The following is a 26159-nucleotide window of genomic DNA, read 5'->3' as shown; positions in this document are numbered from 1 at the left end:
CATGAGTGATCATGAGTGACTTTCAACAATAAATGTGTACTGTAGTCTTTTCATGGAAAAATAAGACATCCCCTGAAAATAAGACCTAGGGCATATTTTGGCATTTCAAAAAATATAAGACAGTGCCTTATAATCGGGGAAACAGGGTAGCAGAAGATAAAATTCTTGCCTGATATTGTTGCTGATGTTTGGAAATGCTAGTTTGCTTGCTAAAAAAATGAAATTACCAAATCTAAAGTTTGCTTTGGAAATTGTGATCGGGGAGGTCTTTCTGCAGAAAGGGAAGGGTGATGTCCCTTCTGCACTAAGATGCAGGTTCATTAAGGGTGTTCCCCTCTCTTCACTAATAACTTTAAATGTTGAGCCATCTCATTAAGCAATCATATAAAATTTATAAAAGAAGAAAAAGAGTGAGGTTCACGGCTCGGGGATTGTATGAAATAATATATATGTGTAGTTGTTACATGGTATCAAAGAAAAACATTTACATACCACAATCAGGTATTTTACCTTGGTCCTGTTAACAATTCACAGGACCTAGGTATTATATACTAGAAACAATACTTCTATGTCATCCAACAAATAAATGTGTGAGAACCGCAAACGTCCCGACCGTATAGAGTTTGTGAAAAACGCTGACACGTTTCGCCACCATTAGGCTTCCTCAGGGATATCTTTTGTACATACTTTACGGTCAATGGGAGATCATAAGACACAAACATGTGTGATGATAAATGTGAAGGTGAAGGTTGAAAACCTTGTTCAAGTTAGTGCTGCTTAAGCTTTAAGGAGGATGTTTTTGGTATATTTCTATATTGATGTACATAAATGACTCGTAAAAGCTTTGGTACTCATTAAGGATTGGTGTTTCATTCATCCATCAATATTGTAAGGATGTATAGGAGAGGCACAGGCCTTCCATGGCAATTTTAGAAACAGGTCTTGTAAGCTGAAATGAAGGTCACAAAGGAGTATTGCAGGGAGATGAGCACTAAGAGCACAGCCAAATGGCTGCACTAAAACATATTTACCATATCACTATCTTTTGAAAAAAGTAATGTGCCAGGTTTCCTAGGATCACTTGGGGTCACCAGGAATGTTCAGCACTTGCATCATGCTGGCCCAGCCAATCAATATGGCCAAGAATCAGGAACAATAGAAGAAAGAAAATGGCAGCTCCTGCAATGGAATAGGGACAGGCAAGTGTATTAAAAAAAATGTGATCAGGCTCCTAAGGGTATTTTATTGCAGAAGGGACATTGCTTGTCCGAGTGAAGATGTTAGCACTTCTAAAGGAGCCACAGTCTTTGCCTATAGAAAGTCTCACTCAGCCTCGGGAGACTTGTTGCATTTCCCAGCACATGGTTACCCCTTGGACAAAGGTGTGCAAAGGATGGTGTCAGGAAAAGGGCTGGGAGAGTACCAGGAGCCCAAAGATAAAGTGGTACAAGGTTCTACAAAGGCAAATCAAGAAGATTCAACCAAGGACATACACTGGTAATAAATCAACAAGAGAAGGTATCAAATAAGAGGCAAAAAGCAGAGTTGGGGGTAACAGGCAAAAGGTCAGTCCAGGCAGCATACAATCAAAAGGTCAGCAACAGCATAACAAACAACACACACCAGCACCAGATCAGATCAGCTATACATTAAATGCATTGGTAGCTGAGAGCAGAGAGACTATAAGGACCCAGCAGCCAAAAGCAGTGTGAGATTGAGATCAGAAACTAATCTGCTCATAAACTGCAGCACAGCCTAAAATCCTCCTCTGTTGCACCGTCCCAGTGCAGGGATGCCAAGAAATCAAACACAGCTAAAGTTAAACAAGGATGCTGCAAGCGGCAGGGTAAAAGTCAGACAAAAAATTCCTAGATCTCCGCTGTTGCTGTAACTTCTACTGCCAGAGGAAATAAACTTGGCACGCTCTACTATAGTGGAACACCGCCTGGGATTGTCAGCCAAAAGCGCTAACAACCTCTTCTTTAATTATGCATTATCTTAAGATATGGTTATCTTATCACTGACTCTGACTTTGTTCAGGAATAATGGCTTATACTTGTTTTTTTCTTTATCCCTTATTTGCTATTAGCAGATCAGATATTTGGGACATTAAAATCCAAGCAAGTAACATTTAAAAAAAAAAAAGAAATAATGGCAGGTCACGAACTTATTTTATGACAATGTACTTTGGGCTTATCTTGTAAATTGTAGTCCAAATGATATTATCTTTAGCAAACATTTACAAAGCATTTAACAATCTCTGAGCACCTTTCTCTTTCTGAAGCACCCTTCTGTTCTAGACTAGGAATGTTTAAAAGGATAGACATACAATCTTTTAACATGCTTCAGCAAGTTTCAAGGCAAATTGAAACATTACTAAATCTGTTAAAAGTTTGTTAAAAGCTACAACCAAATTGTTTTAAGATCTTTATTCAATAATTCAGGAAAAGAGCTGAAGGAAGCTTTAGGGGCTGCAGGAAATCTGTCAAAACTTGTTAAAGCTGACCTATCATTTTCAACATTTTCAACATTGAGTAAAAGAGTGGCCATCTAAAAAATCTGCATTTTTTTACTTTTTTGACAAATTGCCCTCCTCCTATGCCTTTACTGTCGTAGCGGTAAAAGCTGAAAGGGAAACCCGCAGCCTCCTTTTCATGAAAGTTCTGCTTTAATAGGCTGCGTAAATGGGTTTCAAGTGAAACTACTACAAAAAAAAAGACACTTACCTTTACCGGTGGAAAAGAGTCGAGCCCTCGGAGGTCCTAGTTTTGTTGGTCCCGCGCCGTCCTGTCTCCCTTCTTTGTCCTGGAGTAGGCTGGACACCGGAGTCCGCCATCTTCTTCCTGTTGTTCTTGCATTATACAGCTGCAAGAATGGGAGTCCCGCTTCCAGGAAAATGTAAAAGAAAAAGTGACAATCTTACTGCACATGTGTGAGATCGGCACTTTTTTTAAGTAGAGGAAAGCATGCGCAAAAGGAGCAGCCCACAGCCTACGGGAATATGTGATGTAGGTGGGGCTTCCCTTTTAAATAAGTAAGAAATTAAAAATATGTGTTGATGGGTCAACTTTAATTTATTAAAGGAATATACTGTATACAGTTCACATAGCACAGTAAATTGATCTTTTGCATGAGATATTTCATTTAGTAAATGAGGTGAAGCTCTATTGACTTTAACCATGCAGTCATGTGCGGAGAAAAATCCTTGGTAAGTGAATTGCCTATACTCATACAGTAAATCGGCCCCAAGATGTAACCAGCCATTGGTTTTCTTCTGAAATTGCAAACTTCAAGCAGTACTAACACATAACCTGCTAAAATCACAACTCATTTTTTAAAAGGAGTTTAGCAATTGTTGCCCTCTTCTACTGAATACCCCTGTTTCCAGCAACAACAGTTCCTTTAAATCCCTTTTAGCAGCAGCAGCCTTCTTATACTGAATCACCCCCTATCATTCTAACTTTTGAAACATGAGCCAAGTGTGTTTTTAATCAGAAGCTATGTAAAAATTAAAAGTTCTGGCCAGGAAATATGGACCTTGGGTAAACCCCTCACAAAGATCCTTACACCAAATCAATGAAATTCCATATTTCTGGCGTTTATCTTACCTTTTATATTAGGATCACAGCTCTGTCCTTGCTCTCAGGCTCTTCAGTCTTCAACTGAAATATTGGACAATGAACTTTGGAATGTATTTTTAAAACTTACAGTACAGCCAAAGCACTTAATCCAAAGAAGCCCTGCCAAAGAACTAAAAAAGAATTAGGAAATTGTTTGCAAAAACTATTCTAGCATGAGAGTTCTATAAACATAGCTAAATACAAAAACCTTTGACATTTTTTCACAGCGGGATATCATGTGACGTTTTAGTTTTCAATTTGTATTATAGGTATGGAATGTATAGACATGGGTGTAATTGTATCCACAGATCTCCAGGAGTTTCTATGGTGACCTAAGTGGGCTAAACATGCAGAAATACAACTTCTCTTAAATACAACATGATATCCCAGCTGCATTCAGGACACATGATGTGAAAGTTGGCAATCTTCATACAAAGGATATCATTGCAATGTTCTTCATGTAAGGGTTGATATGGAATCTCTGTAATGGGAACACAGGTGAAAACATTTTACTGTGTAATAGAGTGTTAACTGTTGATTAAAGCTTTCCAAGGCTGGAGAGGATTTACTTTCTGAAGTTGGGTCATCCAGCAAACCTAGATTTGATTTCCTAAAGTCATTTGCTATTTATTGACAAATGTTCCTAATCCTGGACCAGATCCATTCCAGGTTTTTTGAATCACCCACCTTCACTGAAGAAAGTGTACCCTCTCCAGCTTTGGATAGCTTTATTAAATCAGGGCCATTATATGAGACAGCTACATTTCTTGATAAAATTCTCAAAAATGAGAATTATAGAGATGTTACATGCAAAGTTTATAATGTTAAAATTAGGAAAAGAACACATTTCTATGAACCTTTTAAGAGAAATGTGTCCGGAAAAAAATAATGTATTTATTATGGAAATAATGCAAACTGTGTCAGTTCTAATCATAATGAGCATATTCTTTCAAATCAATATAATAATAGCATATATACAACAAGCATGTAAGGAGGATGAGCAAAAAACACAGTAAAATGAGGATCACTAATTTGTTTTATATTGTAATGATGTCACTGGATTTTTCAATAAATGTGAATCTAATGTTGTTTATGACTTTTCTTTCTAAGATTAAGGTTCTTCTAAAAAAGAGGTGTGAGAGTCATTTCCATGGAATATAGTCTGAAAGCATCTGTGTTTAAAAATGCATTATTTAAAATATATTGTTTGGTAATCACTACAACTAATAATATTGTTTTTATTACATTACTAATTATAACTATGGCAATAAACACATTGAATGATAACAGTGCACAGTACTAATCAACAAAAGTGCAAAATTAAAGAACTAACCTTACTTACTTGTGTTCTGTTCTAAGTGTCGGTTCACATGCGACTGGAAAAGTCACCTTACAAGGTTATTTAAGTTTTTATTAAGTTTTAAGGGATTGGGTTACAACAATGGGTTATATTAGACAATGAAAGACAATAAAAAACCTAAAACAAGTTAAATAAGACAAACAAAATAAGTTGCCATGGTATAGTGTAATTATTTGTTACATGTTTGTTTGTCAAATCTTATGTTTTTATAGTGCCAATAAATAAAACTGGGCCTGGATAAATATCGAAAACTCTTTTATGAAAAAGTCAAACTCATATTAATCATTTCTAATGATGGATCATTAATATCTATATAGTATTCCTGATTAAAATATAAAGTACTGGATCTGAGGTGATAGCTTGATATTTTGGGTAAAGGTTTTGAATGGATGAAAGAGGTTTACAAAATGATTTTACTTGTTTAAGTATTTAATTTTTTACAATATATTGTAGAAGTAGTTTAATTTTCAGAGTCTACAATGATTGACAACCAACATCTATTTATTAGTACAACTGCTTACAAGTATGAGGTATAAAACTATAAAAGATTATTGCAGAGAAGATTATTACAAGACAGCATTTCCCTTTAGAGTTGGTATTATTAAAATGTTTTTTTATGTATTGTGTCAATATTATATTTACGGGTAGTCCCCGGGTTACATACGATATAGGGACTGTAGGTTTGTTCTTAAGTTGAATTTGTATGTAAGTCGGAACAGGTACTAGATAAATAATAACAAAAAATAAATAATATACTAAATAATATAAATTTATTTTAATAAATGCTATTAGGACAGATGTTTGTCTCAACATTTTATTAGGCAGTAAGGCAGCTGGAGACGTTATCTTGGTCATTAAAGAGTTACAAGAGGCTGCAGAAAGAGCTCACACCCCTAAGATCAGCCACAACCTCAGCTGTGTTTAGCAAAAAATTTCTTCTGCAAGTCATGCAAACCGCCCCCTCCCCCCTCCAAGCCTCTATCTTGCACAGGAGGAAGCAGGGACGCCCCCAGGGACGCCCCGTTCGTATCTAGGAGTTGTCCCTATGTCGGATGTCCTTTAACCCGGGGACTACCTGTATATCATTATATTTAATGATTGTTTTTATGGGAAATTACTGGAATCAATTATGGAAAGTTAGTGCACAATTCTCTATTATTACCGTATTATAGTTATGATTATTTGATAATATGTTGACTCAATTGTCTTTAAGTAATAAGTATATAACAATAAGGAAACGTTGAACGATATGAACAGTTTCATACTATTACATTAAGGGTAATGAAATTGGTTTCACGTATATATACAATACAGATCATTATACCATGAATAAACAATATGTGTTTATGATTAGCAATCATTTGAAAAATTTATTATTTTTAAATTGAGGTTACAAGGGAATAAATAAAAATTTTGCTGATTATTAAGGTTTTTCTTCCAAACAAATTATATCAATCAAGTAAATGATAATAATTCTTCACAATATTAAGATAAATTAATTTACATAATCATTTTTATGTTTGATGGATAAAGGTATCATAAGAAGGTTTTATTATTTATACATATATGGTACACTGTGATGAACATAGAATAGGAAAAATAATTTTAGTTTATAAAGATAGGTGAAAAGGACTTCAATCAAGAAAATAGGATAATCTTTGTTGAACTTCATGATGAGTTAATGATTACCTCATCCCAAAAGATGTCCAAACTTTATCAGAGGAACATGGATAATTAATATACTTGAAACATATCTAGTTTTTGTTACCTGGGACATTAAGGAAGAGACAATTCAAACTTTTGTCATCTATGTTCATAATAAAGAAATCATTTTATGTTGGTTGAATTTATGAACGATGATATAATTGCCTACAGGAATGCCAACATGACACTTTACACATTGCCAGATGTCGAACTGATTTGTTGAATACACTGCTCTTGATGAAAAGTTGCTATATGTGATGATGATGATGATCCTGATAGTCAATATTCTCAAGTTTTGAGAATAATACCTATTCATAGGATGAGACCTACAGTAATGACTAGTAATAATGGAGACCTGTGAACCGCCATGAGTATCAAAACAAGATAGCCAAATAGCCTCCTGATGATGACCAACATAATAAAGGTTCGAGTTACAGTCAAAATGCCAATAACGAGGACAAGACTACTCCTTGTCCTTGTCTCCTTACTATACCTGTGAAAGTATTTACATAAATGTGACTTTTATCTATAAGGTTCAAGTTGCTCAAGGGAAACACAATGGATCTGGTCCAGGATTTAAAACATTTGCTTGCAAATAGCAAATGATTTTCCAAAATCCATTTCATGTTTTTTGGATGACCCAGCTTCACTTCTTAAGGTGTATTCTCTCCAGCCTTGGAGAGCTTTCATAAATCAGGCCCATTAACTCATGTATTCTTATTGAACTGCTGCTGTAACTTTCTATGAAGATTTTTTGAATAAATACGCAAGCTTTTAATGATGCAGAAGAAGACAATCCTGTTCTTAAAATGCCCAAACAAACAATATTTATGATAATTCTACTTTTTTTTACAATTAGGAACAGATACTGAGAAATAAACCCAGTATGCAAAAATTATATTGTAGAACACTTATCCGTTGATAAAAAAATAAACCGCTATGATACAGACCAGGGAAGTGGAACTGTGCAGAATCCATACATACAGATTAAGAACAGATACCGTCCCTTGCCAAACACCCATCAGAGCCTGTTTTAAAGTCCTCATCCATGGGTTCACAAAACTTTAAAGTATGAGTGTCAAACCTGTATTAAACAGAACCTGAGTACATTAACAAATAACTTTTCACATAGGTGCATCTGCTGTAACCATAATGTGGGGTCCCAACTTTGCCTTCTGGGCTTTGTCAAGCCTGTATTAAACCGAACCCAAGCACATTTATGTGCATCTGATGTGACCATCATGAGGGGCTATTACTCTGCCCGCTGGGCATTTAACATTTTTTTTCCTTTGCAGGAGTACCCAAAATTCCCATGTGTACAGGAACACATTTGAGGATTATGGAGACATCTCACTGGTGGAGTAGCTAAACCTTTTGAGTTGATTGAGCCTTTAAAAACAATAAAATTAGTATAAATTGTGCAGGGAACGTAGGAGCAGCAGCATATGGAGGAATCCACAGAGTAATAACTACTTCTTCTTCCACCTTGTGCTTATTTTTAAAACCATTTTAAAACCCTCCAACTGAATTTGTCTAGTTTCAGGGTAAAGTCGTATTTTCAGGAGATTGATGTAGGCTTTTTAATTTTTTAGTGAATTATATAATTAAGGTCCATTCATTATTACTGTATTAAAACTTATCAGTCGTCAGAATATCATGCCATTTTTCACCTTTATAGGTAATTTTCCTGTTCCTTTCCTTTATATAAATGTGCAATTATTTTCACCAATCTGGAGGTGCCTTTGATCTTCATTTTGTAACTTTCAACTTCCATGAAAAAATTGATTCTCCTTCAGAAAAGATTACACCCAGCCCAAAATTATTTATTGCCAGTTCATTTTAATTGCGAGGAATTGCACAGATCTCATGCTTCAGTGGAGGGGTTGTGAAGCCAACAGCACCTGTGAGATCCAGTTTGGCACCAGGTGGTGCCTGGAAGGTAAAGTTTTGCAGCAGAGTTGTAAAGAAGAGGAACAGCTCTGTTTTAGCCAAGGTCTCTCCAGCACAACTTCTCTTACCTTGGAAAACAGAAAATAAAAAAATCATTATTGAAATAATGACTTGAATGGCTATAAGACAGAAATCTAACTATTTCTGTTCCCCTCAGTTGGAGACACATGATTCATTTTGCTTAGCAAACCTTGTATGAACCATCTCTTTACCCTCCTATAGCCGATATTCACTGAGATTTTTCTAACACATCACATTTGTGGTTACACAGTTTTCATTGCATTATACAAATGGTACAATAAGGAGTACATATGGGTAGAAAATGTATTTTATTGAATGCTGGTCACTAGGGATGATGTTTGTGTTTGAACCCACTTTTAGCTCAAGCTGAATCCTACTTCAGTATTTCACAATAACCTTGCTCCAAACCCTTTCTGGGTAAGGGATTTGGGGATGTGGTTCTGTCCCTCAACATTGGGCCTATCTAAATCTTGAAAAATGTTTTGGGACTTGGTATGGTTTAGAGGAGAGGGTGAATTATGAGCCACAAACTTGCTGCCCCTTCGAAACCCCTTTTATGGGTACATCATGTGGGGAAGTATCCCTGTCCCTCAACATTGGGACCTGTCAATGTTGAAACAAGTAATGGTGGTTGCTGTTCAATTTGCCCTGGCTATGCTTATCTATTGTCTAGATATGGGGCTGTTAAAAAAAGAGGAATTATACATTTTTAATGTACATTTTTTTTTATTTTTTTAATGAAGCATCCTCATTTATGCTTTGTAAGGATTTGTCTATTTCCAATGTGCATGAAAAGCCACACCCTCCTCCAACTGAGTTTCATTTTTGTAATTTTTGCATTCGTAAGTGTCCCTCATGACCATGTGTGACCTTTTATACATTTTTATGATAGCTATTCTAACATTATCTCAAAAAATTGCCAGACTCCAAATGCAAGATTCATCTCAGTGGGGCTTGACCCTAAGTTTAGGTCTGGCGAATTTCATAGAACATTCAGCAAACCACTCAGGAACTGAACCTGGGAATGTTCCCCATTTCTACCGGCTACAAACAAGCAGATGTGAAACTAAAGTGCAGCTGAGTACTCAACATAATTGAAACTGACTAACCATTGACTATAATGCAATTATTACTGTACATTATTAAACAGCACATGCATAGAAAAGTACTCAACAGCAACTTTTCGAAGGTCAAATAGCAACTACGTTGGGAAGATCTTACTATTGAAGATGTCATGATATAGTAAATAATCTTTAAATGCTTCTTTTTGTTTTTAGACAATAAATGCTCACTGTTTCCATCCCTACATTTTCAAACTACCAACTGTTGCCCATCTGTAACTTTGGCATTGTGGAGCTCAATAAGGAACACTTGACACATAGGTGGCATTCTGGGGTTTTACTTGTTTGATTTACTCACCAGCGGAAAATGGTATAAAAGCTTCATTATTAAGAAAATTTCCTTTAGAGTCCAGAAAATGTTGGGGGTAAAACTCATCTGGCTTTTCAAAGTGATCTTTGTCACGCAGAACTGAATACAGTAAAGGGAGCACATGTGTTCCCTGCAAAGAACAGATAAGTAAAAGTCTTGGTTATACCCATCATTGGCTGTCTTTACATACAGAAGCCTGGTGTATTAATGTATCAGTGCTAAGAATTTTTCAATGACCATCATAATCAACTGTAAAATGCAAACCTGCTTTAGAAGTATTAATCTAACTAGAGATAACTATACAGGAAGTGTAGGAACTACCCATTACATGTTAATAGAAGCATCCTCTCAACAAACATGTAAGAACCTTGGAGAACTCTGGCTGCGGTGAATTCCAAAGAACACAAATTATCAGACATTTTGAAGGACAATATCTTATTTGCATGAAAAAATACTTACCTGTCTAATCACTGTCTTCCTTTGAGGAAATTTTGAGCTGTGCATTCTTGGATATGCCAGTGAGTTATGTCATCCAGGCCCAGCCAATCAAGATGGCTGAAGATCAGACAATACAGAAGAGAAGAAGATAGAGGCGCTCATGATGAAATGGGGACAAGTGAGTTTATTTTAAAAAATTGCCATTTGCCTAAAGCATTGCCTGGACCTTTGATTTTGCTTGCCCGCCGCTTGCCCTGACCATTATCCTTGACCTAGCATAACACTTGCCTGCTGCCTGCTACCATGTGCTAAGACTCTGGATTATGCTTACCTACTTCCAGCTCTGACTGCTCCTCACTGTGGTCTCCCTCTCCTGCCTGCTGGACAACGCCTGTCTCGACACAGAAGCTTTTTCCTCTATCCTCTTTGAAGGGGTGACTCTGAGGGATACAACCTGGTGGCACCTTGAAGTGAGGAGCCCATCAGCCCCTAGTGTTACCAGCCCATTACCAACTGTGGGTGATCCCATCCTACCTGCCTGAGAAGACCCTGACAACATCCCTGCTGCAATAGTGGCTTAGCTGCCTTCCAGACTTCTAATCACAAAGGTGGAGGTCTGGAAGGAGGGAGCAAAGGGAGCTGAACTGCTGAGAGAACTCTTTCCAACTCTATTCATAAAATGTTTAAGTTCGAGTTGCGAGTTCATCAAAGAGGCCAACAAACTTGACATCACACTTTTCATGTTCCCCTTTAGATTGGGTTTTTTTCTTCCGTATTAGCAACATTTGACCTCTGTAGTGTTGGAGTTGTTCAAGAAGTTGCAACAAATGCCTTTATTATTTCATATTTTTAGTACTGATTGAAGGATTAAAGGTGATACTTACTTTGGGTATAAAGAATCCTCTAAATGTCACATCTTGAGTAGTGGCATGTGGAACATTAGTTGGCACAATATTGGCAAACCTTTGGATTTCATGAATAACAGCATCAGTATATGGCATTTCTTTTCGATGTATTAGTTGAGGCTCTCCAGATCCGATTACTTTTTCAATTTCCTTCTGAACTTTTTCTGGTATTGAAAGAAAGGCATACAGATCATGCCTCATAGAGAAATTCTCATTACTTTAGTCATATGATATAAGCAGGTATTAGGAAATTGTCATGTCATCAGAATATCAGGATAATGAATAAAACCATGGTGCTTATCAAAGAAAACAGCCCACTAAGGAATGACTTACTTTGGATTTCTGGGTATTTCATCATCAGCAGGAGACCCCATCGTAGAGTGGTGGAGGTTGTCTCCATCCCAGCAGAGAACAAATCCGTCACCAGAACCGTTAGATTTGTATCATTGAAATATATTTCGCGATTTGGCTTTTCCTAAAATAAGCACAATTCTAAATATGTGGTAATTGCTTTAGCTTTTATATGCAGGACTCGATTTTCATCACTAGGAATTGTAGGCTCAGACTCTATGATGTTTTAAGTATTCTTACTGTGCTTGAACAACCTCTTACACATTTTCTTTTTTATGTTGTTACAATAGTTTAGAATATTCAAACAATGGGATCTATTGATATGTTTTCCCCCCAAGAGTCACCTAGTCTTTATCTGATATTTAAATATTTTTCACATAGATAGGTCCAATTATCTAATGGTAAATACAACGTAGATGGGAAGTCACTAAACCAACTTAAGTGTTGAAAAGATAAACAACTACGAAGCTCAAGTTCCACATTTTAGGTGGAATTTAGGACAAATGGTAATTTTTAGGACACTGCCTAGACACGATTACTATATCTAGGTATTTTAAAGTGAAACTTTCATAAAAAAAAAAAAACACCCACCTTTATTATTGAAAAGCCTTCAATCCCTCCGCAAGTCCAATAAGCCCCAGATTTCTTTTTCTTACCGGCATGGACGGGACAGCTCACACGGCAATCTTCTTTTTCCTCTGGCTTTTGCTCACGTGACCTGATCTTGCAATTTTTTTTAACTTCCAGAAAAGTCTCTTATGGCTTATACCCAATCTTAGGCATGTCTAGGAGCAGCCCACAGCCTACCAGGATATATGATGTATGTATCCCAAGTGCCTGCAGATTCCTCCTTCAGTCTTTACTGCTGTGGTAGTAAAGTATGAAGGGGAGGAATCCTCCTCAAAAATGGTTTTAAAAAAAAAAGTAAAAAAAAAAAAACACATTTTTGCATTATATAAAGGGTTAGTCAACCTTTTATACAATGTTAGAAATGTAGTAATACATTCACTTTATTAAAAACTAAGATGGAAGCATAGAGGTTCTGTATGTGACATACCTCCTTTTGTTTGACAAGGAAGACATCAATAAAACTCCTCTGATCATTGACATCCAGCTGATTCCTTTGATTGGTGAAGGTTTCACTGATAAACGTGTGCATTTCTTCTACACTTGGGTTGACTTCTCTGTGACTCCCAGGTAGCCATTGGACAAGTGATGGAAATGCATTGTACAACTGAAAAAAAGAAACCTATAATTAGTTCTAAACACAAATATTTGGTTTATAACGTATATATATATTTGGTGCAATTTGCTGTTACATTTTGTATCCTGCCTATCTTCTTTTAATTGTGTACCTTGCTATTTGAGGCATTTTTCCCGGAATATAGTGCATGATACTGCAATAATACAATAACATCCCTGGCATGTAAACCTGCTTGATGTTACATGACACGCAAATCAGGGGTAACATCCCTAAGAGGACCACAGGGCTTTATAGGGCTGCCTGCCGACTAAGGCCTGTTCTTTCTTACCTTGCCTGGTGGGGACTTTTTGATGGGGCTAGATTTGGGCCTTAGGCCAGAGTTTGACACTCCTAATTCACACTTATTTACTTCCCTATATTGGATCCCAGTGTGAAGAATGCTTGTTATATTGGTGGCCAGTGGGAAGAATCCCCCTTGCATTGGTTAGTAAAACAAGGTCCTAGTTGCTGGAAACTTACCAAAACCATTGGAGAACCAAGAATTCTGACATTATCATTGACTATTACCAAGAGCCTCCTAAGTTTGGGATCATCATAGTCAAAGCGATGACCAAGCAATATGGACACAATGATATTGGCCACAGCAGCATTCATGATCATGGTATTTTCGAATGGTTTTCCTGAAATACAAGCAGAAAAATCACTAAGAACTCAATGTTTTGTAATAAACATTATGTCATTGTAAGGCCCTGGTCAGTGCCAGTATTCTCCAGAAACCAGTCCCCTAATCTCACACCGCAGTCTTCGCTTACAGCATGTAGCTGACTTCTGCTCGGGAATTAAAGAATGCAGAAGGGCCAAAGTTAATAAAAGTAACTGCTCATGAGTCATCTAGTTTATTGGGCTGGTGAGGGCCCACTGTGCAGTGTTTCTTTCCCACACAACACACATCCTAGCAAGTGGCCATGTAGGCTCTAGAGTGGTCATGACATTGCAAAGTTTCTCTTGAATATCTTTAATTCATTAAACATGGAACGATTGCTAAATATAATTATTATATATAATTATTATATATAATAAATTAATATATGAGAGATGCTCTAGCCTGCCTTACTGACAGATAATAAAATAAACAATTTAAATTCACCTTTACAGTTCTTTCATAGGAATATATGAAGTTGCTTTGTTAGCTTTCCCCAGTCTCAAAAACACATGAAATCATTTTCAGTTCTCAGGAACCCCTGCCTAAAGATAAATATTTGGGAGCCAATGGACAAGAATGCCCTTTTCATGAATAGTCAGTTGGAACATTGCCCCCTCTACAGTGGTGATCATTGGGAAGGATGCTCTTTACATTTTGAAGAATGCTTGTTACACTAGTGGTCTTGTTACATTGGTTTGTGGTGGGAAGTATAATCCCTTCACTGGCGGTCATAGGGAAGAGGGCTCCTTAAATTAGTAGCCAGTGGAAATAATGCTTGTTACACTGGTGGTAAGTAAGTACAATGTCCCTTACACTGGGGACCATTGCAAACAAATCCCTTTAAATTGGTGTCTGGTGGAAAGAATAATTCTTCCATAGAACCGAAGGCCCCTAAATTGGTAGTCAGTGGAAAGACACTTCAGGAGGTCTGAAGTGTCTGAGCTTGTGTAGACAGCTCTGTCTTTTGCATTTGACAAGAGCACTATTCAGACATATGCCTTCGAATGCAACTGCACTGCAATATGACCAGTATGCAACACAAATCAAAACAGGACCAGTGCACCCACATAAAACGATATCCACACTACTGACCTTTGTAGGCTTTGAAAACTTTTATCAAACTTTGGCACTCCTCTGTGATCTTATCTTCTATTGTTCTCTTCCCCATCCCAAAATCTCGCAATGTAGAAAGAGTAAATCGTCTCATGGCTTTCCAGTTATTACCACTAGAAAATATAAGACCTAAAAAAAATAAAAGTAATATATATCAGTCTACAGGAGTGTTTCTCAACCTTTCTAATGTTGGGGGAATTTTTAAAAAACATTTCAGGTCTCAGGGAACCTCTGCTATAATCACTAGATCCACAGCTCACAGTTCATAGTCATAGGAAAAATGCCTCTTACATTGCTGGCCAGTGAGAAGAATGTCACCCTTACAGATAGCCAAAAAGATCACTGGTGTCATTGGTAACTGACCTAAGAGATCCAAATTATTATTCAAAAAAATAATGCCTTTACAGGTGGAAAGAAATCGACCTCTCTGCAATCTTAGTCCAGTCAGTCCCTCGCCATCCAATATTTCTTCTTCGTCCCGGCGTGGGCTGGACACTGGGTGCCGTCATCTTCTTCTGTGTTCTTCTTCCTGAGCCACCGGATCTTGCATTTTGCTGGTGTGAGATCTGGTGACATGCCTTCCCAGAAAATATGGAATAAAAATTGCCAATCTCACTGCACATGCATATAGATTTACATCAGGCATGCACAAAAGGAGCAGCCTACAACCTCCTGGGCAGCGGGCTTTCCATTCAGTCATTACAGCTAAAGGCAAAAGGGGAGAGGTCCCTCCTTCAAGTGTAAAAAAAAGAATTAAAAACCCCCTTTTTTGGGTTATTTACCCTTTTATATAATGTAAAAAATGTGATGATTGATCTGCTTAATTCAAAAAGATTTAAACAGTCTTCTAATCAGATTCGTTTCCCAGGTTTCCCAGGAGCAGCAGTGTTGAACTATAACTTGTTGTCAGCACATTGCATTTTAGCCAAGTGATTTACTTTTGAAAAATGCGTTTAAACTTCTGCATACATTAAAGAATAAAGATTTTACCTTCTCGGATAAGTAGCTGTGCATTCAGCATCTTTGGGGAGCTTTATGTAGGCTTTAATGATAATTGTTCTTCTGAGATGTCCTAATACTGGAACTTAAACAGCTGAATGTCTTTGAAAGCTGCAATTTTGTTAACAAACCCCTAAAAACTGCTTACAAGGCCAATATATATGTGCTATATGTCTCTGTATATGGTCATTAAAAAAGTTAATATACCCTGTCCCTTTGATATGTCCATAAAAACTGGCACATGTGGTCTTCCAGAAAACTCCTCAGCATGGTTGATCAATGCATCCTTTACCGTCTCATAGCCACACAGTACAACCATTTTCTGAGGTCCGATCTGTAAGCTGTATACTGATCCATACTTCTCAGCAAGCTGAAAAAAAAGTTTAAGAAAAAATTAAAGTACAAAATGTACATTTATTGTTTATTACTCAGTGAAAGATGGCTGATCCACATCAGTGTTGTTGTAGCCAGGCACAGGTTTCACATCAGTGGTACTCTTACCAGGAATATAACTACAAATCAGCAGACTTCATAGCAAAATTACTACATACTTCTTAAGTAAACATTTGGGGCACCTGACATTTTGGCCACATTTTCAAAAACCCCTTTACTATTGTAAATGTGCCTACCTGCCTGTAATGACATTTCAGATTTCATCTCTTTTACGTTAATGATCACAGGACAGCATTCCTAAAATTAGACCAAGCAATAATCCTTTATATCACTTTTTTTCCATTGATAATTTAAAAAAACACTTTCTTTACAGTAATGGTCAATCTAAATACCCCATACAATAATGGTGAATAGAGCAGAGGTTCTTTACATTGGTGGTTACTTTTCTGAGATAGGAGATTGGAATAGACATTCAGCTAGTTGCAACACTGGCTACTACTGAGACTTTGTGGACACATTTGGGTAATTAGCCCTTGCATTGGTCATAAATAATGTTGGCTCTGCCATATCTACTTTCAGGTTTACAATGGCGCACTGGCTCAGTTCTGTATGGTATGATACCATAAACATATACAAACATATCCAGAAAAGGAACCCATACCAATAACCCATTAAATGGCATGTCTGCAATATAATTTTTATATATAACATTTTTGAATTATTCTGTACACATAGAAGGAACATTTTGGGGTAAATATAAGGAGAGTGTCAAAACTATTTTGCAAAGTAAACACACCCAGGCTTTGATTCTCAATGCATTATTCACCACTTGGTATGTCATTGGGCCTGATTTAATAAAGATCTTCAAGACAAGGGTTTGCTGTATCACCCAGGTTCTCCTATGATAGTCCATCTGCTCCAGTTTTGAAGAGATTTAATAAATCCAACCTGGGAACAGTGACTTTTAATGCAAGCTCGCCAGTGTAAAGCTGCCGGAGATGCGCGGCTCCGGCCGCAAGCTTTTTCAGTTGCTGAATTTCGGATTGCGAATACGAATGCGCGAGCGATCATCCGATTCTGCTTGATGAATTAGGGCCACTGTGTAGTGTTTCTTTCCCACACAACACATATCCTAGCAAGTGGCCTTGTAGGCTCTAGAGTGGTCATGACATTGCAAAGTTTCTCTTGAATATCTTTAACTCATTAAACATTGAACGATTGCTAATATATGATTATTACATGAGAGAAGCTCTAGCCCGCCTTACTGACAGATAGTAAAATAAACAATTTAAATTCACTTTTACAGTTCTCTCATAGGAATGTATGAAGTTGCTTTGTTAGCTTTTCCCAGTCCCAAAAACACATAAAATAATTTTCAGTGCTCAGGAACCCCTGCCTAAAGATAAATATTTGGGAGCCAATGGACAAGAATGCCCTTTTCATGAATAGTCAGTTGGAATATTGCCCCCTCTACAGTGGTGATCATTGGGAAGGATGCTCTTTACATCTCACCCATATCGGGTGAGAATCTGGCGTGTGTACAGTCAGCGTCGTTCATCATTATCTGTCCTGGCGGATCCACGGACGATGGAGGACAACCGATCCTAATGCAAGGGAAGGGGGAGAGTGCGCAGCAGGGTGCCGCTCCGTCGTTCTTCCCCTCTCCTCTCCATAGAGCAGAACGGTGCTGTATGTACAGCACCGTTCATGCATCGTGTAGTCCTTTGTCTTGGAAAGGATCGTGAAAGATCCTTTCCAACTACAAAAATTGCACGTGTGTACGCAGCTTTACACTGGGGACCATTGCAAACAAATCCCTTAGAATTGGTGTCTGGTGGAAAGAATAATCCTTACACTGGTGGCCATAGAAAAGAAGGCCCCTAAATTGGTAGTCATTGGAAAGAATGACTGTGACATTGGTGGTCTATTATGGTCTAATATGGTGATAGATTATTAAGGTTTACATGGTGTGCATTAGGAAGAATATCCCTTACAATGCCAATGGGAAAGATGCTTATTATATTGATAAACAGTGGAGAATGTCTCCTAATTTGGGGGTCAGGGGAAAGAATGATCCTTACATTTGTGACCAGTGTGAAAAATGATTTTGCTGGTCAGTTGGAAGAATCCCCCTTACATTGAAAGTCAGTGGGAAAATTTTTTTTATATTGCTGGTAAGTGAAGAATAGAGAGATAGTGGAGAATGCCTCTTACATTTAAAGATCTTCAAGACAAGGGTTTGCTGTATCACCCAGGTTCTCCTATGATAGTCCATCTGCTCCAGTTTTGAAGAGATTTAATAAATCCAACCTTTTATCTTGAAACAAAATTATTGATATCATGTTTCTAACACTCCACTAACTGCATGGTTGATTTCATTCAAATATGCGCTAAGTTTGTAAAGCCAGGATAGGGATGACAAGTTTCCCATAAAGTTTGTCACACTGTGGCTTTTCTGATTGACTGATGCTGACATCATATTTTAGTTTCCATAAAGGACATTTCTTTTTTTCTGCTACAAGACTGAACTCTGCATAGGGCTATGCTTGACTCAACCACCTACAAAGAACATGAGGATTATAGGTGTATATTTCTGTGGTCATATGCAATACGGGAAGGGCTGGAATCAATAAACTCATGCGTGTCCTCCCATAATCCTTACATTGGGATTGAAGTCAAGCTGTAATAGGATAAACATTTCATGCTTTCAAAAAAAACAAAAAAAAACACAAAGTTATGAATCATGAATCCAAAAGTGCAAAAACATTTTCCTTACTTTCTCTGCACTGTGTTCTACGAATGAGACTGAAGAACTGTTCTGAATATTACCCACAAAACAGCCATTTTTTGTTTGTTAGGCGAAAAAGTCACAATTTATTGTAGCTCTGTAATCATTGATACATCAGTTAATGTATTTTAAATAAAAGCAGTAAAGGTATCTGAATTTGATCTGGTATTCTTGCAGTCTCTGTACAACAGGTACGCTGCTGTGCAAGGAGCATGCAAGAAGGAAAGAATGGAGTAATGAGCTTATCATCTATCTGCTTCTTCTTTTAATGCCCAGTCACAACTTACAACTTTATGATCATCACAATAAAAAGTTCAGGTCCCTTCCCCCCTGTAAAGCAAAGTTGTGTAATATTCAGAGCTCAATGGACAAAAATGAAAACCCTATAGCAGGTAAAACCTATCATTTACATATTTACCCACTAAAGTTTTGTTTTAAGAATCTTTAAATGGTGCCTTTATCTGAAAAAATGTCATCCCTCATTCCGGCCTGGCCAATCATAATAGCCAAAGATCAAAACCAGGAAGAGGATAAGAAAGGAAATGGTAGTGCTTGTGGCTGAACGGGTACAAGTCAGGCAAGTAAGGTTATTTTATTGCTTGACTCTTCCGCACTAAGTGACCAACCTCTTGTATTTCTAGAGTTTAGTTCCACTTTAATGTGATTATAGGTCTGTAGTGCAGTGGCTGAGATTGCACACTCCCACAAGTTTTTCCAATAGGACACACTTATCATTCAATAATCATTGATTGGGTAATGTGTGTTTTGGCACAGCCAGTCACTGTTGAAAATTACATTTGCAGCCTGCTAGTATCCTTAGGTAACCCAAACAATTCACATAATTGTATTTATTGATTATAATTAAATATAATTGTATCTATTTGGCGTGGATCTGCGGTGCTGGATTTCATAGACATTTTCAGGAACTTCCAATAGTAGTTTGTGTCTCTGCCACTAGATTTCATAAAATATTATGCATCCTTCAATATACATATTCTTCACTGGGGAGAAAGTATCTATTCACATACACTCAAACCACTCATTTAAAATCCAAGATCTTACCTTATGAAATGTTATGTATGGTTTATTGGCATTTATAATGTGCATATTTCCTATAATGGGCAAACATGATGGTCCAGGAGGATAATTTGGATGAATGTTTTTCTTCTGACCAAATAGAAAAATTGCCAGACAAACACAAGTGACAATAAAAAGGAGAATTGTGACTGGATCAGTTAAATACATGTCTGCAACAACACCTATAGAAAAAATAGAAAGCAGAATAGGAAAATAAATGGAACAAATAAAAAGCCAAATAAGTACCATTTCACATGTTCAAAAGTGATACATCAGCAGAGTCACGCAGGAGACAATTCCACTAAATCAACTGTGAATGATTCAATTCAAATCAAGAGTGAACAATTGAAATAGCTTTCAGGTCTTAGGGAATCACTGCTACACCTATATATTCATATAAGCTATATAAGAAAGGTGGTCAGAAAGATTGGAAAGATTGGCTCTTACATTGCTGATCATTGGGAAGAATGTCACCCTTACAGACAGCCAAAATTGTTGTTGGTGCCAGTTAAATTAACAAGAGATCCAAATTGCCAATTGCTCAAGGAACTCCCAGCAACCTCTGGAGGAACCCTGGTTGTAAAGCACTGCACTCTATAGAATCGCTCCCTTGATAGCCTTGGATGATAGCAATGAGGCAGCAATATCATTGGCCTCGTGTACGAGAGAAGGATTCCATAGAAAATTCCAGTATTCTTGTTGATTCAAGCTCTGGCAACAAATCTTTAGCTTAAAAGTTGCTCCTGTTGGATCTAAGGAGTTCAGAGAAGCTGAGGAAATTACTTGTTATCGGTTGTACTAGAGCACATGGTCCTTGGCTTTCCTGGTAAACCAATTATGTGTGATATGCTGGGAAGAAAGTCCACAAATGACATTACACATCCTTGCCAACTCTCTCTGTGTCATCATTGACATGCTTTGGGGAAATACCTTCTTCTGTTATCTGTAGCCTTGAGCTTGTAGTAAATGGTACTCTCTAGGAAAATAAGGTGATGGTTGTAGAAGTAGGTAAGAAGTGCTGTTAAGTAAAATTTCTAATAATATGAAAGTTTTATTATTATTCAAAAGTAGGTGGAGTTGTTCCAGAATGATGCAGGCATCATCAAATGTGAGGTCAATCATCCACAACTTGAAGAGCCCCTAGCAACTTCTAATGTTTCTCAACCGGGTTCCTCCGGAGATTAAACCACATTTATTTATTAAAAAAAGAAACTTTACTGGACTTTTCAGGCACCGTTTAATAAACTAATTACTTTAAACCTCATATCACTGTTTATTTGACATTAAAATATTTAAAAACGTACAACATATTTTGTGAAACATCTGGATGAGTACATGAAACTGTATCAAATTAGTCCCACTTGCATTTTGATGCGTTTCACAGATTTCGCTTCTTCAGGAAAATTGTAGGACATGACAAAATAATAGATATATCATCTAATTGACACCAATTATGATTACCCACTTCTTTAACTCAGCATGGGTATGATTGGGATCAAAGTCAAAGAGTAATGTTAAGCTCCACAAAAGCAACATTAATCTCTTGTAGTCGGTACATTGTAATGGAGAAAAAAAACATGGATACACTTCTTCCATGTTTATTATTATTCTGTCATATATTTCAATTAGTCATTAGTTCTTTCTATCCCTTACTCCCTTGTTGGCTAATGCTGGCTGTCTGTAAAAATTGCTAGGGGCTTCCTGAGCAATAAGCAATTTGTACCCAAAGCTCAGTTACTATTGACACTTTTTTGCTATCTGTAAGGGCGACATTCTTCCTACAATGACAAGCAATGTAAGAAGCATTCTTCCCACTAATCATCATGTTCATGTACTGTGAGCTGTGAATATATTATGATCCAGAGTTCCCTAGGCCCTGAAAGTTATTTCAGGGGTTCCCCATGTTAAAAAGTAGAAAGGCTCTTCTAGAAGAACCCTGGTTGAGTATGGCTGATCTAAAACCAGTAGCTGACTCCAACCACCGGCATTCTCTTTAACAAAAATATCACTAAAGTGTTTGTAAATCCCAATCTTTTTGTTTGTATTGCATAAAGAAGAGTTATAAGTACCCTAATAGAGAGAGAGAGATTTCATTTCATGTTTGAAAGATACAACAGGAAACTAGAGGAAATCACTGCAAAGTGAACCTAATTTCCTTTTTATTGAGTTGTCCTAGGAACAGGTGGGATACTCTTATTTCCTACTCTGACTGCAACCCCAACAGTGACAGTAACGGCCAGGACCATTAGAGGAGTTATTGTGCTAAGTGGGGAGTTTAATATTAACACTAATCTATTTTATGACTGCACAAATAAATATATGTGTTGTGTGCTGACATGGATAATTGTTCTGTAATCTGACAACTCTGCAAGACATGAATGACCATAGCCAAAGAATTTGGGAGTGTAGTTGTCACAAAGGATTCGGTAGGTCAACAATAGTTCAATTTTCTTAGACATTTCATCATACAAATGATTCAGCAGATTAAAGCCCAAGGTGGAATTTGTCTTTCTAAATCTGATGTGCAAGGCATCACTTTAGGCTACAGCCATCTCTTCTCCTTGGAGGTGGCGGGTCATTGATTTTTTTAGGCATTTTTTCTCTAATATGACCTTAACCGCTCTGATAATAAAGATGAACTATGATCTTCCTATGATGTCAATTAATGTTCCCCTGTGAGTAGACTATAGACATTAAACGATTTACATATTCTTAAAAGTAATAAAAGCTTTTAAACAAAATACTTCTGGCCTGAATGATTTCTGGTTTGAATGATTTAAATGCAAATTAAATTATTATCAAATATAATAAAAAATCACAAGGACTCTAAAGCAAGGTTTCCAGATTTTTTTTACATTAGGCAACAAATATTTCCTTCTTTCGTCTTCTATATATTTTTTTTTTTTTATTTTTATCTGTTTGGTGTTTTTAGTGTTAGAAATAGTGTGTAATTTTGTTTGTTGTGTTAATTTTTTATTTGGGTGATGGATTGCATAAACAATAAATACATTTTTGCAAGACAATATCACAAAAATAATGCCTTCATTGTGCTTAATACATGTAATATGTTATTATTTATTATTAAGTAATTACAAGGTGATTGCTAAAAAAGACGAGTCTATATTGGAAATTAAACTTGCTCTTGTCCCTAAAGTTTATTTTGTTCATAAGATCTCTTTCCTAATATGCAAATAGGAGCAAAGTCCTGGAAAGATATTAACATTAAATCACAGCCTTAAGTGAACCTAGGCCAGGTCATTGACAGTTATATTCCTAACAAGCAGTAAGCTAATTAAAGGTGTATTAGCAATATTTATATTATTAGAAATATTATATAATAAAATAAGTGAATGTTCATAACCTTGGGAAATGACAACAAATTACATCCAGCAGAGTTATTAAACTGAAAATGTTAAAAATAATTGCAAGCAGGTGGGCTTTCTTTTACCCAGAAGCTATAATTCTTCTACAATAACACAAACATATCTGCCTGTTTTTAATTTTTAGTAGCACATGCACATCTAAGTGTATGTCATTTCAGATAATCAAGATGACCAAAGATCCTAATTCCAAAATAGAGCGGATAAAGATGTAATTCCCGAAAAAGCGAGGGGAGGTGAGTTTACCCCCAGCATCTTTATAGGCAAGCCAGCAATGGGAATAGGTGAATTTCTCTTATGAAGATGTATTTATAGAGATAGACATCTTGTAAAATGTAGGTTATAACATTATATTATATCATCTTCAGCTAACATTTACAAAGCATTCAACAAGCTCTGGAACACCTAAAGCACCCTTCTATTCAAATCTAGAAATGTGGAATACAGATTCTATTCAAAGTGATAGCCATAACTTTACAGTACTTTTTAACATGTCAAAATATAAAATATATTTTTTTATTATGAAAATAATATATTGGGATTTCTTTTCAACAATCCGAGAGTGGAGCTCAAGGTAGAATTGAGGACTACAAGCATCACGCTTACTAAAAAAATGTATTTTGCAAAATACAAGAATTATAATCAACATCAAGAGAGACTCAAAGTTTTAAAGTCAAGAAGAAAAGACATTTTTTTTAAATTGCAGCCATGTTTTACTGAATACTGTATTTAACAATGACAATTCCTTTTTCTTCGTTTTAGCAGTGGCAGCTTCTTTATCCTGAATTACCTGTATCATTGTCATGTAATACACATTTTTTTTTTTTTTTTGTATTTAATCAAAAGCTTAGTAAATAATAAAAGTTATGCTTAATAATTGTGCACCGCAGGTAAGCCCCCCACAAAAAAACCTAAAACAATACCAATGAAATGCCATATTTCTGGTCTATATCCTACCTTCTATGTTAAGATCACAGCTCTGTCCTTGCTCTCAGTTCGTCTTGTGCTGAAATAATTGGACAATACTCTTTGGAATGCATTTAAATAACGTACAGGGCAGCCAATCACGCAATCCAGGGAAATCATGCCAACACATATTGAAAAGCATTATGCAATGGTTTGCAAAGTCTAATCCCACGTGAGATTGTATAAACACACCTAAAACCCACACACTTCATAGAAATGTACAGCTGAGTATCATGTGACTTCATTTCTAATCTCTATGACTGTTATAGAATGTATAGACATGGGTGCGACTGTATCCATAGCGTGTCAGGAGTTTGTATGGGGACCAAATAGTGCCAAAGGCTGAACACACAGAGATACAATTTTATCTATAAAAATCTATAAAACTTCAAGCTAAAGTCAGGATCCATCTTTGGGAAAGTTGAAAACTGATATTGTTGCAACATTTTTCATACTAAACCCAACATAAGGGGTGATTAGAAATGTCAGTAATAGGAACATTTCTGTCCATACATTTTTGTATTATGATGCCCACACCTCAAATTTACTTGTATAGGTTTTAAAGAGACAAAAAGGAGGGACATCCTCAATAGGAATAATTGAATCTGCTTAGGTTTGACTTTCATTTAAACAAAACCTATATTTACTTTGCCAATCACTTGAGTTTTAAGATCCACATTGGCTGTGAGTTTTGTATAGTGTAGTCCAACCCATGGTAGGAGCTAACTTGAACCTAATCCCTACCCCCCAGTAGACAGAAATAAAGCTCGTAGATTTCCTAACCACCATATTGAAAGCTAAAAAATGATTTGGCATAGTGTCATTGTAATGGCTGCCATATATAACTATCCCCACGTAATCACGTAAATCATGTAATCACGTAATCACCTTTTGTGACACTTGTCTTTTCCATGATCAGGGCCATATAAATGATGATATTCTTTTGCATAATAATTCTTCATTTGGGATTCAGATCCTTCTGTCGCTCATTATTATTCAGTTCTTCCTTTACCACGCAGCATTTGTTAGTTTAAAGTGGACTTTTCATTACTTTTTTAACATTATGTAAAAACATAATATGGATCAAATTATTGTGATTTCTAGTAAGCTAAATACAAATGCAAAATAGAATCTCTTTTGTAAATTAGGTGAACTATGAAAAATTAGATGATGAAAAAGGTATTATTAAACCAGAGGCTGACTTAGCCCACCAGGTTTCATCTCTAACAAAAAAGTCACTTTTGAGTTGGCTTAGGGTCATCTATGCATTCTGTACTGTAAGTATACAATCCCTGAGGTCAAAATTACATTTTGCCAAATTAATTTTTTAATTAATAGCCCTTACAAAAGACAAGGGGACTTTTACATACCAGGGAAAGAAGCTTTAAGTATCAGTATAGTGGGTTTTGGTTTAATATTTAGATTGTGAAATACCCTTAATATTGCATCAAGCAAAAATAACAATAAACTTTTTGCATATCAAAAAGTAGAGTATAATATGCCAATCATAACCTGGACCCATGAGAACATAGGTTCGCTCACAATCATTTCCCTGAGCAATACTCTATACATATATGCAGATCCAACTTTTTATGAACGTGAAGCAATCCTATGACAATCCTCTGATTGGTCAGAGGATTGCTTCACATTCAATACAAGTTGGATCTGATCGAAAATACCGGGTATTTCTTCATATCCTGCACAAAGCGAGCTCAAGCAACTAATTATTCATTGACAAGTTGACTACTTATTTCTC

The 26159-nt window shown here is 36.5% G+C and overlaps 2 protein-coding genes across 3 annotated transcripts in view; both read right to left on the bottom strand.

Moving 5' to 3' along the window:
• The window catches only part of LOC140328078 (cytochrome P450 2K1-like), a 19730-nt gene extending 16069 nt beyond the window's left edge, over nt 1-3661 (bottom strand). For both annotated transcript variants that reach the window (XM_072407403.1, XM_072407404.1), the window contains exon 1: nt 3609-3661. The gene's annotated coding sequence lies outside the window, so the exon portion shown is untranslated. The remainder of the gene's footprint in view (nt 1-3608) is intronic.
• A 1371-nt stretch (nt 3662-5032) lies between these two features.
• Nucleotides 5033-24453, bottom strand: LOC140328077 (cytochrome P450 2K1-like). The gene is made up of 10 exons (XM_072407402.1): nt 24395-24453; nt 20043-20239; nt 16007-16169; nt 14780-14929; nt 13504-13664; nt 12838-13014; nt 11763-11904; nt 11409-11593; nt 10075-10216; nt 5033-8702 (listed from the first exon to the last, which is right to left on the bottom strand). The coding sequence occupies exons 2-10, from the start codon at nt 20223-20225 to the stop codon at nt 8524-8526; spliced, it is 1482 nt and encodes a 493-aa protein (XP_072263503.1). The 5' UTR covers nt 20226-20239; nt 24395-24453; the 3' UTR covers nt 5033-8523.
• Between the last annotated feature and the right edge of the window lie 1706 nt (nt 24454-26159).

This window comes from Pyxicephalus adspersus, chromosome 4 (genome assembly GCF_032062135.1).
Source record: "Pyxicephalus adspersus chromosome 4, UCB_Pads_2.0, whole genome shotgun sequence".
Lineage (NCBI taxonomy): Eukaryota > Metazoa > Chordata > Amphibia > Anura > Pyxicephalidae > Pyxicephalus > Pyxicephalus adspersus.
The sequence above is the reverse complement of the archived record's forward strand: the minus strand, read 5'-3'. Positions and strand labels throughout refer to the sequence as shown.

Excerpts from the sequence above, each read along its gene's own strand:
- LOC140328077 (XM_072407402.1), bottom strand. The coding sequence starts at position 20,225 with ATGTATTTAACTGATCCAGTCACAATTCTCCTTTTTATTGTCACTTGT. Across the intron at positions 13,665-14,779 it reads AGTTTTCAAAGCCTACAAAG|GAAAACCATTCGAAAATACC; the intron begins GTCAGTAGTGTG and ends CTTGTATTTCAG. Across the intron at positions 10,217-11,408 it reads GAGGATTCTTTATACCCAAA|GGAACACATGTGCTCCCTTT; the intron begins GTAAGTATCACC and ends TGTTCTTTGCAG.